The 19,236-nt window shown below is 40.8% G+C and overlaps 1 protein-coding gene across 5 annotated transcripts in view; it reads left to right on the plus strand.

The window, feature by feature from the left end:
* The window catches only part of SLC12A8 (solute carrier family 12 member 8), a 141,290-nt gene extending 126,206 nt beyond the window's left edge, over positions 1 to 15,084 (plus strand). For 2 of the 5 annotated variants that reach the window (XM_086675173.1, XM_086675174.1), the window contains exons 11-14: positions 1,973 to 2,070; positions 2,620 to 2,737; positions 10,951 to 11,038; positions 14,587 to 15,084. In XM_086675173.1, coding sequence (XP_086531299.1) covers positions 1,973 to 2,070; positions 2,620 to 2,737; positions 10,951 to 11,038; positions 14,587 to 14,749 — 467 coding nt within the window. In that variant the 3' untranslated portion in view covers positions 14,750 to 15,084. The remainder of the gene's footprint in view (positions 1 to 1,972; positions 2,071 to 2,619; positions 2,738 to 10,950; positions 11,039 to 14,586) is intronic. The other 3 variants (XM_086675175.1, XM_086675176.1, XM_086675177.1) reach the window with 3 other exon arrangements.
* Positions 15,085 to 19,236: the final 4,152 nt, after the last annotated feature.

Genomic DNA, 19,236 nt, shown 5'->3' on the forward strand with positions numbered 1-19,236 from the left:
GATTTAGGCTTTAAGGAGATAACTAAAACCAAACCAAACCCTGTTGAAGATATATAAAGGTAGGCTAAACTGCTATAACAATAACCAAAAACATAGTGACTCAAACACAACGGAAATTTATTTCTCACTTGCACTAATAGTCTAGGAAGGCTCTCCTCCATGTATTGATTCGGGGACTCAGGGTCCTTCTATTCTTTTGACTTTGCTATCCCTTAGTACCTTGTCATACAAAGTCGGGACTCAGTTACCATATTCATATTTCAGGCACAAAGAAGAGGCATACCTATTCTCCTAAAGACCTTGGTGCAGAAGTGACATTTATCACTTTTGTTCACATTCCAGTGGTGAGAACCTAGTCATCTGGCCACACCTAGATGTGAGAGATCCTGGATATACTCTGACTGTGGTTTCTACTACAGGAACACAATACAGTAAATCAGATGAAAGATGAAAGTGACTTGGACTAGGATGGGAGAGCAATGGAGTGGTCACATTTTGGATACATTTTGGTGGTAGGATCAACAGGAATTACTGATGGAATAGATGTAGGTATGTGAAAAAGAGGAGTCCAGGATAAATCTTTGATATTTGAGTGAATGGTAGTGTCATTTATTCAGATCAAGAAGACCTGGGGAAAATAGATTTCTGCTTTAACCATGTTAAAGTTTGAAGTGTTTGTTAGCCATGTAAGGGGAGATATTAAGAAGACAACTAAATATTCAAGACTTCAGTTCAAGGGAGAGGTCGATGATGATATAAAATTGGAACATCAGTGCGTGGATAGTATTTAAAGCCATTTGAGACTAGATGAGATCTCCTAGGAGAGAATATATATGGAAATAAGATTGCTGGGGACTAAATAAATGCTGGGATACTCCAATATTCAGAAGCTGGAATGAGGTGGTAAGCCAGCAAAGGAGACTGACAAGAAGTGGCCAGTGAGATAGGAGGAAAACAAGGGGAGCAAGTCATCTTAGAAACCAAGAAGAGGTAGTGTTTCAACAAGTAGAAAGAGATCACTTGTGTCAGATGCTGTCTGAAAGGTCCAGTAGGATGAGGACTGTGAGTTGACCATTGAATTTGAAGTTTCACGTCATTGGCAACTGTAGGAAGGGAAATTTAGTGTTGTTTACAATCTTAAGAGTGGGCTGAGGAAATAGTGGGAGGTAGAAACTGTATAGGCAATTCTTTTGAGAAATTTAGCTCTAAGGAAGATAAAGAAATAGAGCAGTAGCTGAGGGATGACTGGGAAATATTTGTTTAGGTGGGAGAAATTACAGTCTATTTGTATTTGGTGGAAAAAAGTGATGATGCAAAAGCAAAGCCCTTGAGCAGGGCACTAGTGGAGGGATGTGCCTTATGTAAGAGCCAGGGATATTCATCCACTGTAGAAGGAGGGAGGGCAGAAGAGAGGATACAGATGCAAGTGGCTTGGTAGCTTTGGTGATGAGAGAATATAAAAGCTCTCTTTTGAGAGAAGAGGTCATAAGTTTGTTACATCAGAGAGTAGGAGAATGAGTTGACTAGGTGTAAGACCACTGAGGAGTGGAAGTGTGGAAGTGTGGAAGCAGGTAATGTAAGCAAGGGAATGCTCTTAGTCTTTGATCATAGAATCTTAGCTGGGTAAGAGGGTACTGAAAAGAGGAGGTAAGTAATAGAAAGCAAAAACATACCAGGGCAAATTGACTGGAGATCCCTCTGTAGGCTATGAACAGTTGAGGCGGGAGACAGCAGAGTAAATGAGAAAAAAGAAGTGATAAGCAGGGGTAGATAGATTGAAATCATGATTTAAGAGATGTAAAGTTACTAGCCTCAAGTGTGGTCAAGGGAGTTAATAGTTGAGGTGAATGGAGATTGTTTTTGGCTGAGTTACAAAACTGGAGAGGAGGAATTCATAGATATTTGCTCTTAAAAATAGAAAAGGGTTTGGTAACAAATTGGTAACCAAGGATTCGGCTCATTTATTTTTTAGAGTTCTTCCTGAAGTCTAGGCTCCAGGACCAAGATATCCAGAGGAGACCAATTTCTTTCTACACCCACATGTGCAACCCCTGGGTCTCCCTGTTAGGGGTGAGTTACCTCATTTTTATCTCAATTGTCCTTGAGAAAGAATTCAGGTAGAGATGTTGATCTAGGGAGCTGCAGAGGGGAGAGGAAAAAGGACACCCTTAATTAGGAGCAATGTGATTTAAGTGTGTTACATTAGACTTTAGATGGGATTACAAATGGCAAGATTATATTTAATGAACCACTTATTTCAATCAGTGGTTTACTTTAAAAAATAATTAATCATCTGTGATAACCTCTGGGTCACTAAATTTCTAGGTATACCAAATTAGCATAATTTCACTCTAATTTGTTTCTTCTAGGGAGAAGTAGGACAAGGAGCTAGGGTAGGATATTTATTGATAGTTTTGATTACAGGGTACTTTTGGGTGGGTGCCTCTTCAACTATCTGCTTAAGTGCAGTTTTTTGAATTATGTGTGAACTTCTATTTAGAATTTATAGTGATCAGAGGTAGATTAGAGGGACTGTTGTTTCTTGAAGTCTTTACCTTGTGACTTGCTTACCACGTGATAAACTATTAGGTGACTTGCCTTCGTATTCTGTTTCCACAGGCTGTTGGGTCCCTTCTCATCATGTTTGTGATCCAGTGGGTCTATACCCTCATTAACATGGGTGTTGCTGCCATTGTGTATTTCTATATCGGTCGGGCCAGTCCAGGGCTTCACCTTGGTAAGCCATTTTGCTGCCATCTTCCTTCTTCTCGTTTAGCTTTCATTGAAAAAACTGCATTTTGAGCACCTATTAAATGCCAACTAATTCAGATTCTAATCTCATTTTCGAGTAGCTTATTATAGTCTAGGAGGAAAACTATAACATGCATATAAATGGTAACAAAAAATAGTAACAACTTGTAAGGTAAATAATAACAACGTGTGGAAGTAAAATCGGTGACAACAGCAGCACAAGGGAGGAGGAAAGAAATGGGAACATACTGCTTTAGGTTTCTGATACTAATGTGAAATACTGTAACATCACTTAAAGGTAGACCACGATAGGGGCACCTGGGTGGCGCGCTCAGTTAAGCGACTGACTCTTGATTTTGGCTCAGGTCCTGATCTCACAGTTCATGGGGTTGAGCACTGACAGTGTGGAGCCTGCTTAAGATTTTTGCTCTCTCTGCCCCTTCCCTACTCACGCTCTCTCTCTCTCTCAAAATAAATAAATAAATAAATAAATAAATAAATAAATAAACATTTTTAAAAAGGTAGGCCATGATAAGTTACAAAGGTATACTACAAGTCCTAAAGCAGCCACTAAAATAATACAACAAAGAGTTATAGCTAATAAGCCAATAAAGAAGATAAAATTGAATTTAAGAAAGGCTCAAATAGAAATAAAGCAGGAAAAAGGAAAATGATCATAAAGGACATATAAGACAAACAAAAAACAGAAGGGTGGTTTACAGCTATATCAATAAACCTAGCTATACCTATATACCTATATAGTTATATCAATAAACACACTAAATATAAATAGTCTAAATATTCACAATTCAAAGGTATAAACTCTGAGATTGTCAGATTCAATAAAAAGGCAGCTATATGCTGCCTATAGGGAATCTACTTTAAATATAAAGACACATGGGTTACATGGGTGGCTCAGTTGGTTAAGGGTCTGACTCTTTACTTTGGCTCAGGTCATGATCTCATGGTTGTGAGATCAAGCCCCACACAGGGCTCCATGCTGAGCATGGGGTCTGCTTGGGACTCTCCCTCTCTCTCTCTGCCCCTCCCCAGCTAGCACACACGCACACACTTGCACTCTCCCCCCGCCTAAATAAATAAACATTAAAAAAAAATAATAAAGGCACAAATAAGTTAAAAGTAAAGGGGTGGGAAAAGATAATATCATGATAACATGAATCAAAACAAAGCTGGACTGATTATACTAACACCAGACAAAACAGATTTCAGAGAAAAGAATCTTATCAGAGATATAAAGAGGGTCATTTCATAAAGGTAAAGGATAAAGAGGGTCATTTCATAAAAATAAAGGGAAAAATGCATCAAGAGGATATAACAAACCTTAACATTTATGTACTTAGAACAGAGCTTTGAGGAGTGCCTGGGTGTCTCATTTGGTTAAGTGTCCAACTCTTGATTTCTGCTCTGGTCATGATCTCACAGTTCATGAGATCAAGCCCCACATCAGGCTGTGTGCTGGCAGGGTGGAGCCTGCTTGGGACTCTCTCTCTCCCTCTCTCTCTGCCCCTCCTTTACTCATGTTCTCTTTCTCTCTCAAAATAAATAAGCATTAAAGAAAAAAAAAGAAACAGAGCTTTAAAATAACATGATGCAAAACCTGACAGAACTGCAAAAAGAAATAGAAAAGTTTATAATTATAGTCAGAGATTCCAACACCTCTCTCTCAATAATTGCTAACATAAGTAGACATAAAATCAGTAACACTTTATTTATTTATTTTTAAATGTTTATTTTGAGCAGACAGAGAGAGAGAGAGAGAGAGAGAGAGAGAGAGCACTAGTGGGGGAGGGGCAGAGAGAGAGGGAAAGAGAGAGAATTCTAAGCAGGCTCCGAGCTAACAGAGCCTGACATGGAGCTCAGGCTCCTAAATCGTGAGATCATGACCTGAGTCAAAATCAAGAGTCAGATACTTAACCAACTGAGCCACCCAAGTGCTCCAAATCAGTAAGACTTTAGAAGACTTGAATAACATTGCCAACAAACCCAAGCAAATTGACATTTGTAGAACATGCCACCTAACAACAACAGAATATACATTTTCTTTAAGTATATATGAACTTGCCAGGATAAACCATATTCTCGGATTTAAAAAAAAAAGTCACAACAAATTTAAAAGCATTCAGGTAAATTCAAGAACAAAGTATGTTCTTTGACTAAAGGGGAATTAGAAATAAGTAATAGAATAATATTCTGGTTATCAAAATATTTAGAAACCAAAGAACACTAAATAACACTAAATGACTAAGAATACTAAGGAAACTAAATAACTTGTCGTCCAAAGTGAAATTACAGGGGTATTTGGGTGGTTCAGTCAGTTAAGCATCTGATCCTTGATTTTGGCTCAGGTCATGATCTCATGGTTTGTGAGCTCAAGCCCCATGTCAGGCTCTGTGCTGATGATGCAGAGCCTGCTTGAGATTCTTTCTCTCTCCCTCTATCTCTGCCTCTCCCCTGCTTGCATGCTCTCTTTCTCTCTCAAAATAAAGAAGGTAAACATTTAAAAAAAGTGGAATTACAAAATATTTTGAACTGAACAAAAATGAAAATGTAACATTTCAAAATTATGGGATGAAGCTAATTCAGTAGTTGGAAGGAAATTTATAGCATCAAATGCTTATATTAGAAATGAAGAAATGTCTGAAATCAATGACCCCAGCCTCCAATTTAAGAAACTGGAGAAAGAAGAGCAAATTAATCCCAAATACAAAGAAAAAAAAGAAACAATAAATATCAAAGTAGAAATCAATAAAAATTTTACATAGGGAGAATGCCAGTGAAACAAAAATCTGGTTACGTGACATCAGTAAAATTGAGAAATCTTTAGCCATACTGATGAGTATAAAAGGAGAGAAGTTATAAAACTATCAATACCAGAAGTGAGAGAGATGGCATTAGAGTCTACAGATATTAAAAGAAAAACAAAGAAATACTATAAACAGTTATGTGCCAATAAGTGTGGCAACTTAGATAAATTGGACAAATTCCTTGAAAGATATAAACTACCAAAGTTCTCTCTAGAAGAAACGTAGGACTATTCAGGTCATGTAAATACCTTGTCATTAAAAACCTTCCCACAGAGAAAACTCTAGGCCCAGATGGCTTCACTAATGCAAACTACCAAATATTTAAGGAAGAGAAGAATATTAATTCCATAGAAACTCTTTGGAAAACTGCACACCAATATCCTTCATGAATGTAGATGCAAAAGATCATAACAAAACATTAACAAGTTGAATATAACCATATGCAGCATAGGGACCAATGCAGGGCTTTAACTCACGACTCTAAGATCAAGACCTGAGCTGAGATCAAGAGTCAGATGCTTTACCGACTGAGCTACTGAGGCACCCAATTCAGTATTCTTAATGCCGGTTCTCCCCAAATTGTTCCATAGATTCAACACAATCCTAATAAAAATCTCAGCTACCTTTTGTGTAGCAACTGGCAAATGGATTCCAAAATATTTATATGGAAATGCAAAAAACCTAGAGTAGTCCAACCAGCTTTATAAAAGAACTAAGTTGGAGAACTTACATTACCTGATTTCGAGACTGATTATAAGCTAAAGCAATCAAGATGGTGTGGTATTGGCATCAAGATAGACAAATAAATCAGTAGCCAAAATAGAGAGTCCAAAAATTAGCCCACACATACATGGTCAGTTGATTTTCAAAAAAGGTGCAAAGGCAATTCAGTGAATGAAAAGTCTTCTCAGCAATTGGTGCTGTAACAACTGGAAATCCATATTCAATGCATACATCATACAATATAAAAATAACTCAAAATAGATCATAGAACTAAATGTAAAACCCCAAATTATAAAGTTTCTAAAATAAAATATGAGAAACTGTGACTGTGAGTGAAGCAAAGATTTCTTAGACATAACACTCAATACAGGAAAAGAGTTGAAAAATTGGACTTCATCAAAACTGAGAACTCTGATCTTCCAAATATACTGGCAAGACATAGGCTGTGAGAGAATATTAGCAATTCACATATCTTATAAAGGACTTGTATCTAGAACATATAAAAACTCTCAATATTCAATATTCAATATGACAACAAAAATGGCCAAGAATTTTAAATAGATTTCACTAAAGAACATAAATGGATGGCAAATGAGCACATGAAGATGCTCAACATGAGTGGTTATTAGGAAATGCAATTAAAATCATAACATATTACTATACACCTATTTATAAGACTAAAATTAAAAGTACTGACCATGTCATATGTTGGTGAAGATATTCCAAGGAGAACTATCATACACTGCAGGTGGGAGTGTAAAAATGATACAATCATTTTGTATAACAGTTTGGCAATTTATTAAAAAATTAAACAGGGGAGGGGCGCCTGGGTGGCTCAGTTGGTTGAACGTCTGACTTCGGCTCAGGTCATGATCTTGCATTCATGAGTTCAAGCCCCGCGTCGGGCTCTGTACTGACAGCTCAGAGCCTGGAGCCTGCTTCAGATTCTGTATCTCCTCCTCTCTCTGCCCCTCCCATGCTCAGGCTCTGTCTCCCAATAATAAATAAATGTTAAAAAATTTTTAAAAAATTAAACAGGGGAGATGAGGGTATGTGTGTGAAATAGGTGATGGGGATTAAGGAGTACACTTGTTGTGATGAGTGCTGGTGATGAAGGGAATTGAATCACTATATTATATGCCTGAAACTAATATAATGCTGTATGTTAACTACACTGGAATTAAAATTAAAAAAATATATAAATAAATAAAATCCCCCCCAAAAAAGTTAAATCTATACCTGCTATATGAACCAGCTACCGTACTTCTAGTTATTTACCCAAGATGAATGAAAGAATATGGCCATTAAAAACATGACATGGGGCGCGTAGGTGACTCAGTCAGTTGGGCTACTAACTCTAGATTTTGGCCCAGGTCATGATCTTACAGTTGTGAGATTGAACTCCACGTCAGGCTCCACGTTGAGTGTGGAGCCTGCTTGGGATTTTCTCTCCCTCTCTCTCTGCCCCTCTCTCCCACTCTCTCTCTCAAAAAAAGTACATGATTATTCATAGCAGCTTAATTTGTAAGTAGCCCCAAACTAGAAACAACCCATATGTCCAACAACAGGTGACTCTATAAATAAATTGTAGTACAGCCATACAATGGACTACTACTCAGCAGTAAAAAGAATGAACTTACTTTTTTTAAAGAATGGACTATTGATACATGCAGTAACATGGATGAATCTCAAAATAATGATGATGAGTGAAAGAAACCAGACAAAAAGAGTACATAGTATATTATTTCATATATCTATAATTATTGAAAATGCAAACTAATCTATAATGACAGCAGATCTGTGGTTGCTTTTGGATGGGGTTTGTGGGTTGGGGGAATGTGTGGGAGAGAGGTCTTATGAAGTGACTTGAGGAAACTATTGGAGGTAATAGATTTGTTCATTATTTTGTTTGTGGTAATAGTTTCACAGTACATATATGTGTCAATACTTACCAAATTTTACACTTTAAATACATGTAGTTTGTTCTAAAAATGTACCCAGGATTTGTTTTAATTAGTAAGATTAAACACAGGCAAAGAAATGGTAAGATACACACACACACACACACACACACACACACACACACAAGTGATTGTCAAGAAGGAAGAAGTTTATACTGACAGACCCCTAGAAAGAGGAAGCATGGCATACCACTCAGGGCCACATGGGGAAGGACCAGGTTGGTCAGGAGGCAGAAGAAGAAGAGAAGAGAACAAGGCTCAGAGCCATAATTGGAGTTTTAATGGGAAGGAATGGGTGAGGCAGGTAGGTAGCTGAGTGAGTTTAGGTTTGGATAGTTTGAATAATTTCAGTGGGCTCTGGGCTCGAGGAGTGGTCACTAGCTGTCCCTGGCCCTGGAGTCACTAGCTGTCCCCTGGCAGGGGAGTATCTCAGTGTGTGGGAGTTTAACAAAGGAGGAGATTGGGGGTAAGGGCTCTGGATTGGTTGGTTTGTATATCAAAAGTATGCTCACAGGGGAGTTGGCTATCTCTAGGAATTAGCTCCACCTCCAGGATCAAGGCCACAAATTCCAGAGTGGCAATAATAAAGTAAGAAAACACAGTCAGTACTCTGATTATATGTCAGTTATTCCTCAGTAATAAAGCTGTTTAAAAAATACAGTTGAGGAGTGCCAGGGTGGCCCAGTCAGTTGAATGTCTGAATCTTGATTTTGACTCAGGTCATGAGCTCACGGTTCATGAGATCCAGCTCCACTATGGGGTTGATGCTGACAGTACAGGGCCTGCTTGGGATTCTCTCTCTCCCCCTCTCCCTCTGCCCCTCCTCCAACTGCTCTCCCCACCATGAGCGTGTGCTTTCTCTCTCTCTCAAAATAAATAAACTTAAAAATATATATACAGTTGAGAGCACTTTTAAACAAAATTCTATGATGCCCCAATTTAAAATGAAGCAATTAGTTTCAAGTTCTAACTAAATCAAACCATAACAATCTAGGCAAACTGAAAAGAAAAAAAAAAGTTCTTCAGAATTAGAATAGTTTGATGTATAGAGGTTTACTTGTTTGTTTGTTTGTTTAGGTAGGCTTCACACCCAGTCTGGAGCCCAACACAGGGCTTGAACTCAAGACCCTGAGATCAAAACCTGAGCTGAGATCAAGAGTCAGACACTCAACTGACTGAGCCACCCAGGTGCCCCTGATGTAGAGTTTTGAAAGTAAAGCACTGCAAACATTTTAAGTCCCACTTATGTGAAAAATAATGCTTTAGAAAAAGTCATGCTAAGGAGAGGTCCTAGTATCAGCTAGTTTAATGGACAGAATATATTTTGATTAACATAGGGATTACATTAGTGATTGCTTCTAAATTTCTTAGAAATTAGTTTGATATTAAGAAATTTAAATATTTCCCAGAAATTTATTCACAGGAAAACATGAAATAAAATTTCAGGCCAATCTACACCTGAAATTTAGATAATTTAGAACCTAAGTGATCACACATAAGAAGGGTCAGTAAAATGTTTATTTTCTTTCTACTGAGAGTATCAAAATATATTAGGAACTTTCTCTTACAATTGTAGAACTAATGCAGATCTAAAATTTGTCCTCCCATTAACCATAAGAACCCTAAATGAAACTGAGGAAATAAATGTTATTAGGGGCATACTGTTGACATTAGCCAAGATTCTAATGTAAGCCCCATAATGCTAACATTCTGATTATATATTGAATATTATCTTATTAACCAATGTTATGTATATATATGTATATATGTGTGCTTGGTGTATATGGTAGATATATATTCACTGTACCATATACATACATACATACATATACGCATATATGTATGCATATGTAAGCATATACATGTATAGGTATACATATATACATATACATATATATAAAATTTGGAGAAGCATTTAAAAAAAATTACGTTTGATTTGATTTCCTTCCAATTTTAGTATATGTGCTGCCAAAGCGAGCACCATTTGATTTGATTTCCTAAAGTTTTATATATATATATAATTTATTATGTGAGATTTTTAAAAAACCCACATCAAAGAAGGGATGGATTAAAAAAAAAAGTTGATAAGTCCTATTCTAATCAGTGTGTCTGATGTCAAGATACTTGGGTAGTATCACAACAGTCTCACTTCAAACTTCAGCTCTGACGTTTCTACATATTGAGGTATGTGAGTCACTTAACACCTATTGAAACATCCTAAGTGCCAGGTTCTGTGGGTGTTGTACTGTGAGTGTTCCAAGATGAAAAAGACATCCTTTCTATCCTTAAAGAGCGAATGGTCTAGTAGGGGATTTTATACCATGTATTTAATGTATTATCAATTTGAATCTAAGAGATCATCAAAATAATTTTAAATTCCTAAGACTGAAGTTAGCAAACCCTCTGCTTTTTCCTGTATAGCACTGTATTTAGTTTCTTTCTTGGGATTTTGAATTTTAGAAATTGTTGAAATATAGGTTTGAAAACTACATTTGGGTACAAAGTCCTTAGCTGGTTGCTGTCGGAGTATTACCATGAATAAAGTTTAGTTAAACTGAAAAATGAAAAAAAAAAAACTGTGCTAATTCTGTGTGTGTATCAGAGAGTGTATAATCACACTATTAAAACTGAGCTCCTGGATGCATACACAGAGCCTTTAATCAATATTTGTGTATATGTCTTCCCTGTAGGATCAGCCTCCAACTTCAGCTTCCTCAGGTGGATGAAGTCTCTTCTGATCCCCTCCTGCAGGTCTGTGCTACTCTGGGGCCCTGAGAGGTATGGTACTAAGGGTGTCTAGCCCCTGGCTAGGTTTAAGCGAACTGTGGAATGGGAACCTGGCATTTGACAACCTCAAGGACACTAAGACTCTGCTCCTCGCTGCCCCCCCCAACCCTGCCCCCCAGCCTCAGCTCATCACAAGCTTCCTCTGGCTCAGGCTTCTTCCCTTCTTACCCTCAGGAATCACGAATAGGGGCTTTATTTAGAATGTGATCGCTGGGTGATGAGTCAAGAGAGCTGCTGTCAGTGTGCAGCCTAAGACACACCAGCATCAATACACAATCATACACAAGATTAAGGCCTGAAACACCACCCATCTGCCATCTCAAATCAGAGGTAGCTGACATGATTGTATTGGTGAAAACGAGTACAGAAACAGAGCAGAGATGCTGGAGGATTTCTGTGGGCTCTCCATGTTCAAATACACAGGGAAAGGGAAGAACAAACTGTCTTGAGAAGCAGGAGGGCTCATGTAGAAGGTAAGGTTTCAGGAGTGCTCTCATCTCTCTCCTCTTTTTCCAACACCCTTCCAGTAGCAATGCTTCCTCAACTTTGAAGGCCTTGGGATTCTGGAAAATCACTTCCTTCCCCTTTCAATACCAGTGCAGAGTCGAAGCGGCAGGCTGGGCAAATCCAGTCAGGACCCAACCAAGTGTTTATTTGGTTTCATTTTGTTGGTTTGTTTCTGAAACTATAGATATCTGGGTCATACTTAATACTATTTGCACCTTCCATGCCCTGACATTGCTAATGGAATATGGGAGCCTTTCCCATTGATCCCAGATGTAAGTTCAGAATCCTCTTGCCCCAGTTTTTTTTTTTATTGTGGTAAAATACACATATCATAAACCTTGCCATCTTAGCCATTTTTAAGCATTACAGTTCAGTGGCATTAAGTCCATTCACATCGTCATGCAACCATCCGCACCATCCATCTCCAGAACTCTCCATCTACAAAACAGAAGGCCTATACCCATTAAACTAACTCCCCATTCTTCCCTCCTAAGAATTCTTTTAAAGACAACTCTTTATAAGCACTAGCAATCTGTTCAAGTTGGTGAAGAGATGAAACCTAGGTGTTAGAGCCTAGGATGATGACAAAAAGGAGCAGGGGCCATGTAAACCAACAGGGAAAGGGCTGGGAGGAGGTGGTGTGTGTGTGGAGAACCCCTGTCTGCCTGGAAGCTGGGCTAACATCCTTTGCCTAGCTATAGAAGGGGGCGGGTCACCTCTTGGCCTCTCTTCCAGTCTGAGGCACCAGGTTGGATAACATGTCACAACACACCGGCATTTTCCCCTAACACCTAGTCCTAGGGGAAAGTAGAGTTTGAGTGGACATAGATTCTGTGTAGAAGTCACCTACAGAATCTGGAGCTAGCTGCAAGTGATGTGTGATTGACAGTATTTGGCCTTATCTGATTCGCAGGAATATTTTTAGGCATGTCTGGGTTTAAAGCCTATAAATGACCATGAGAGGTCACTACTCCTTAAGCTGCACTCTGAACTTGAGGAATCTCACCTCTGAGGTCACTGTAGTACTATGTAGAAAAAGCAGTGTTCTAGGAGGAGATTATTCCTTCTAGAAAAGGATAGTGCTTTGGTTGGAATGGAACCCAGTGCACACTATTGAAAGCTCTGTGGGCTTGTAAAGTGGGTGGTGGAGGCCTCAGCTAAGTGTCAACATCACACTTGCTGGCCTCACGTGGCTACAGGGTGAGGTACCCTGGTGGTTATTCAGGAGGGTGAAAGGACCAAGACATGGTGATTCATTTAAAAGTAGAAATTGCTAGCTGTGTTTTCTGTTTTGTAGTTTGGAAGGTTTTGTTCCATCCACCCACCACAACTATAGTCCTAGAGGCTCTTCAAAACCAAAGAAGAATAATATTGTAGAATGTGTTTGGGCAAAGGACTTTGGCTATGTTATTTCCTCTGTTACACATATAATTCCCAGAATTATGTGAAATTGGCCTGACCTTGCCTTGAGAGAACTTTCTTTTAGAAGTCCTAGCAACTGCCCAGGTGAGAATTCTCAGGCCATTCTGCTGTAAAAGTGAAGCATATTATTTCCCCGAACTCAGAAGAATGCAATGGTTTCAGCTAAAAAAAAAAAAAAAAAAGGGCATTAACAAAAAAATACATCAGCAAAAACACTTGTGTGTTGACTGGCATGGCATTTTTGTCACCTCCTAACCTCACTTCCCGGAGATCCAACCTTTAGAGAAATTAACTCATTTCTCAGAAAACCTCCCATCTTTCTGATTTGGGTATGTTCTCAGCAAGCAGCTGCAAGCTGTAGTCCTGTGATCTGAACTTCTGTAACAGCACATCTTGCAGCCGACAGCTGGAGCTTCCTGCTGACGTTCCACAAGCTTAGAACCTTTTAAAAATAATTGTCAAATATATTCTTTATTTATTTTTTATTTTTTTTTAACGTTTATTTATTTTTGAGACAGAGAGAGACAGAGCATGAACGGGGGAGGCTCAGAGAGAGGGAGACACAGAATCTGAAACAGGCTCCAGGCTCTGAGCTGTCAGCACAGAGCCCGACGCAGGGCTCGAACTCACGGACCGTGAGATCGTGACCTGAGCCGAAGTCGGCCGCTTAACGCCTGAGCCACCCAGGCGCCCCTCAAATATATTCTTTAAACAACTCGCACATTACTACTCATGAAGTAGATGATTCTTTTTTAAGTAAAATTTTAACAAGGAAATCCATGCTTAAGGTATGACTTAAGGACCTAACACAGACTGACGGAATTGATAGGGACTGAAAGATGAGAAAAATAGAGGCACCGGAGGTGAAGAGGTTTGCCTGGCGCCGTGAGGCTAACTAGTGGCAGAGCTGTGACTATCCATCTTCAGTAGGTACCCTGACTGCCCGTCTGATCTTTCCTTACTGCATTCTGCCTGTAGCACTTTCCTCTTGTATCCCGGACATTTTTCCTTACCGGATTATTTTAACTCCAACTGTATGTAGACATTTCAGTGACAATGGAATCCATATCAGGACTTGCTTTTTGTCTTCAGGCCAACAAAGTGTCAAAAGCCTTTGCAGTTCCCATCGTAGCTGGTTCCTATGTAAACCTTAGCCCTGGGAACCATTCCTCATTCAACTTCCTTTCCAAAGAACCAAAGAGGGAGTTTCTCTTCCTACTCTTCTCAGTTTTCCAGCCTCTCCGTTCCATGATTTCATTTGACAGAAAAACAAAGCAAAGCTGTAGAGCCCCAACTTGATACCATTTGGATGGTTATCTTTGTGGGTTGCCTCCTATTGGGTGGATGCAGTTTTACCTGTTTCTACTAAAGAGAGATAAATCTCACTCTCTCCCCTTATTTTGATATATATTTATTACAGTTTGGGTTCATAAACTATTCTACACACAGTGTTCTGCAGTTATTTTATTTAAATCCATATTAAATAATAAGTACAAAATAATAGCACAATGACATTTTTTGTAAATTGTTACTCTATCCCAGAGGAGACTCATCTCTGCTGTTACAGTACTTCGTCTTTCTGACTGCCCTCTGTGTTTCTCTCACCGAAGGAGCTTGAGATCTCCCCAAGAGCAGATAATTTTGGCGCCATCCCTGGCTAGGGTTGACATGGAAATGACTCAGCTCACCCAGGAGAACGCAGACTTCGCTACTCGGGATCGCTACCACCATTCTTCCTTTGTGAGTCGGGAACAGCTGATGTCTCAGTACTAGGGTACTGAGTGCTTAGTAGCAGGCAGCCCAAGGGCCCTCCTTTCTCGGAGCTGTCCTGTGCACAATGGATCTGAATCTCAGAACCTTCATGATGCTGATTCTCCTCAGTAAGAAACTCAAAGACCTGTCCTCCCACTGTTGTTCTGGAAAATGGGCACCTGCATTCTGGTCTGGAGCACCACATCTCACCAGGGTAACCACTGGAGTGGCTGTGGCCTCCTCAACATGCACCCAGTTTGAAGAGCTCCACAACAAACATCAAGACTTGTAGGTGTGGAGAACCAGCCCAGGTTGCTTGTTCTGAAGGCCACAATAAACGGTTATTATAAATTTTATTGTATTATTTATTTTTTGAATAAATAATACACTCACATGGTTATAAACCCCAAAGGATAATCACATAGAGTGAAAACTCTCCCTCCCATCCTCGTTTCCCGTGTTCACCCCCTGTCCCAGACGTAGTCACTGTTCTTATATATACTTCCAGCATGTCTTTATGAATACACAAGTAAATAGGAATGTGGATTCCTACTACTCCTTTTTTATCCACAAAAGGTAAAATGTTATGTATATGTTCTGTACCTTGCTTTTCCCCTTAACTTGGAGACATTTCCACATCAATGCATATACGGTTTCCTCATCATTTTTCATTGTATGAAAGTGGTATAATTTATTTCATCAATTCCACAATGATGACATTTGGATTGTTTCCAATCTTACGCTGCTATAATCAGTTCTGCAGTGAATAATATTGTACATATGTACAAGCATAAAGTGTATGCGTAGGATACATTCCCAGAAGTGGAATTGCAAGATCAAAGGGCACATGCATTTGTAAGCCATTATTGTTTAGGGAAGGTCTTTTTAATTCAAAAGTTAAATTACCATGAAATACCTAATGGTGACTCACGTTCTCAAAAGCCTTTGTGGTCCCCAGCTCTGTGGACACCTTTGCAGCTGTTTTGCAGGATGAACGCATGAGGGGACAAGACTCTTTTGGTTCCTCTGTGAGCTCAGGGTGGCACTCATCACAAGCACGCAGTCCTGGAGGCCAGGGCAGTAGCTTCCCCTGGTAAATTCAGCACCTGGCCCAGAGTCGGTGGTTTCACCACTGAGCCGGAGGGACATGCCATTGGGTCCATCCTGACCCCTTTCTTCTGTAGTAGACGTTCTCAAGCCAGTGTGCTGAGACTCACCTGGGAGGCCTGTTAAGTGTGCAGATTTCTGCACCTCATCCATAGGGTTTTTTGTTCAGTAGGTTTGGGGCAGAGTCCTGGTCTTTACATTTTTAATAAGTGTCCCAGTGATTCCACATGAGCCATCCTCGGGCCCTGTGTTGAGGAGCACTGGCCCGCTGGATGGAATGGGTTAAAGCAAGCAGGGATGGGAAGGTCATGATGAGAAGCCAGTTGGATCTCATTCTCTCCTAGAAAATGAGGCCACGTTTATGATTACTGTTCAGGCACCGTTTGGATTAAAGAAAACAAACCCAATAGGCATGTGGTAAATAGCAACACCATAATGCAATGGACTATATTCATGAAGGCCTGACTTGGTGATCTCTGAGGGCCCTTTTCAAGAAGAAACTGCCCTCGTTTCTGAAATGTCTTCTCTCACCGTTCGACGTCAGTCACTGAAATTAAGGTGTTAGCAGGGCTGTGCTCCCTCCAGGGGCTCTGATTACTGGGGAGGATGCCATCCTTGCCTCTTCCAGCTGCTGGTGGCCGCAGGCTGTCTTTGCCCTGTGGCCACATTACTCCTGTCTTCACAGCCAACATCTTCAAATCTCTCTGCTCCATGGTCACACAGCATCTCCTCTGTGAGTGCCAGCCTCTGCCTCATTCATAAGGATACGTGTGGTTGCATTCAGGGTCCACGCAATCCAGGATCATCTCCTCGTCTCAAGAGCCTTAAGGATTGGGATGTGGCTATCTTTGGGGGTACCCCTTTTCAGCCTACCACAGAAGCCTTTAACAATTCTGCGTTTTACTCTTTTGGATTCTGCATAACAAGCTAAAAAAGTAATGCCTCTGAAAAAGGTGGTACTGAGCTTGAAAACCACACACAGCAGAGGATTCAAGTATCCAGGTGAGAACTTTGCCAATCTGACTCATGTTATAGAAAAGAGTAAGAGAAGGACAGGGTATAGAATTTCAGCATTCCCTTCAGTGTTGGGGATACCTAAACGAATAGCTCACAGTCTTATGTGGGAGGCAGATGCTAAACACACCGAACCATCTTATTAGGTCCAAAAATCTTGTGTTTCACCCAAACCATATTGTGTAAATGGTCATAGTAACCAGTACAACAATAATCAGATGATAGCCTGGGATCCGCAGGAAGCAGAAGTTCCCTGGTGCGCCCAGGGAAGCAGGAGCGAAAGGAAACAGGACTGAAGCAGGGAAAGAGGCTCCACATTGAATGAGCAACGCTTTAGCATCAGGGGCGGCTAAACGCTCCATCTCGAAGTACCCTTCTGAGAGACTGTAGGGACACCTGCATCTCAGGACCTTCTTGCAGAGGGAGAAAAGGACGAGAGTTCAGCCACTGGTTTTTGTTTCCCACAGTCAAAGTTTAGCCGTGAGATTTAAACCACCTCCCCGCTTCAGTCCTGACCATACTTGTGATTTGCACTCTGTGAGCACCTAGCAAGTTCTGCAGGAACCAGCAACCTTATTCTGCGGGAAATTGGCTGGAGCCTAGCAGAACTGGTCATTACAGTGGTGGCTGAGATGGAACAAGTGGCCTTGGCCCCAGAGACAGGTGGGTCAGAGAGGATCTGAGGTGGCACATAAGGGATGTTGCCAGAAGTAAGTACAGTTGTCAGAAAAATGAGACACAGATGTCACTGGATCATTCAGACAGTTTGCTTATCCAAAGGCTGCTCAAAACTGTCAGCGTAGTCGGGGTTTATGGCAGTGAGACTAGGAGCATTTTCTAAAATAGGTGGAGGGGAAAGTTCTGGCCTAAAGATTTTGCCAAGGGATACACTGTCGTGGATGAGAATGTGAATGAGTGAGGGTCATATGACACCTTCTAGGACCATGACTGTCACCTTTCAGGCCATGCTGTCTATTGATTAATCTATCCAATGATCTATCCTTCCCCCATCTATCTATCCACCTACCCACTCATGTATTGATCTAGCCATTTATCTACCCCCCGCCCCCACCCACCCATCCATTGACCTTCCCATCCATCTATCCATCCATGGCTGGAGCCACTGTATACATGCCCAAGACCACCTCACCTGAGCCAGGTACCCCTCACCAATTTCAGAGCTTTGTAATGTAAAAATATGACTACAGGCCGTTCAAACAGAGATGAACTCAGCCACCACCCTCACACTTCCAGGGTGAGTACAACCCCATTCTAGAACATTCTTGAGTTCAGGGCTGGGAACCAGAACAGTGGTCATTTCTCAGATGTCTCTGGGAGTCATGCTAACAAGTCCTCTGACCTACACAATAGAGTATATCCTGTATAAACAATTATAAATTAATGTGGAAGTTCGAGGTTCAGGATTCCATCTGCCTTCCTCCTCTCCAGGTTTCTGAATGAGGATGTATATTTAAGGATGGGAAACAATGTTCCAATTTATGTATTAATACCTGGACAAAGGTGTAAGAGCAGTAGTGGAGAATGCGGCTGAGGTCAGAAGGTCGAAGCGAGGCCTGTGGTGTCTAACTTTGTTCCTTTTTGAATATATATCACTTCTCCCAAAGACTCTGGGATAAGGAGCTGGAATTAAGAGAGAGAATGACCAGCTTACCTCATCACCCAGTAACAGATGAGCAGAGATCATAAGGTGACCACACATTGCCTTTCAATTCTGGGTCCTGTTCGCCAATGAAACGTGGTCCCAGCTTTGACCAATCAGATTGGCCTCCTGCTCCCATGGGGAGGAGCAAATATAAGAAGCCAGGTGGGGTGGGGCCAGAAATGTTCCTTGCTTCTGCGGTGGTGTGGCAGAGGGAGCTTGGGTGGTAGCTCCATCCTCTCCATGGGCAGAGGAGGAAAGTGAGGAGAACTGAAGGGACCCCAGAAGCAGTAAGAGCAGTGACAGAGGCAGACACAGGGATTGTGAATAGGCAGAGAAGCCCTAAGCCACCCTTGATAGCAGTCAGGGGGGGCTCCCTAGAGGAGGAGATATCTGACCTGCATCCAAGCACTTGCCGAAGAGAAGAGAGGCGAGACATTCCCAACAGAGGGGACAGCGTGATGAAAGGTGTTTGCGGTAATTCAAGATTTCAGAGGCAAAAGAGTGAGGCAGTGTGAGGCAAGAGAATTACAAGGCAAGGGCCAGGTCCTGAAGGGGCTCGTAGCCCACTCTGTGTGCTAGGAGAAGGGAAGGCTGAGAAATGATAACAAAAACCCATCTTCAATATTTTATGGGACTTTATCAGAAGATCCTTATAGGAATTAAGTAAGCACGATCCAGGAACACTCCAGCTTCAGCTCCACTCCTACCTGGACACGTGTTGGCC

Source organism: Puma concolor, chromosome C2 (assembly GCF_028749965.1).
Source record: "Puma concolor isolate L17-30 chromosome C2, mPumCon1.1.hap2, whole genome shotgun sequence".
In the NCBI taxonomy this organism is placed as follows: Eukaryota; Metazoa; Chordata; class Mammalia; order Carnivora; family Felidae; genus Puma; species Puma concolor.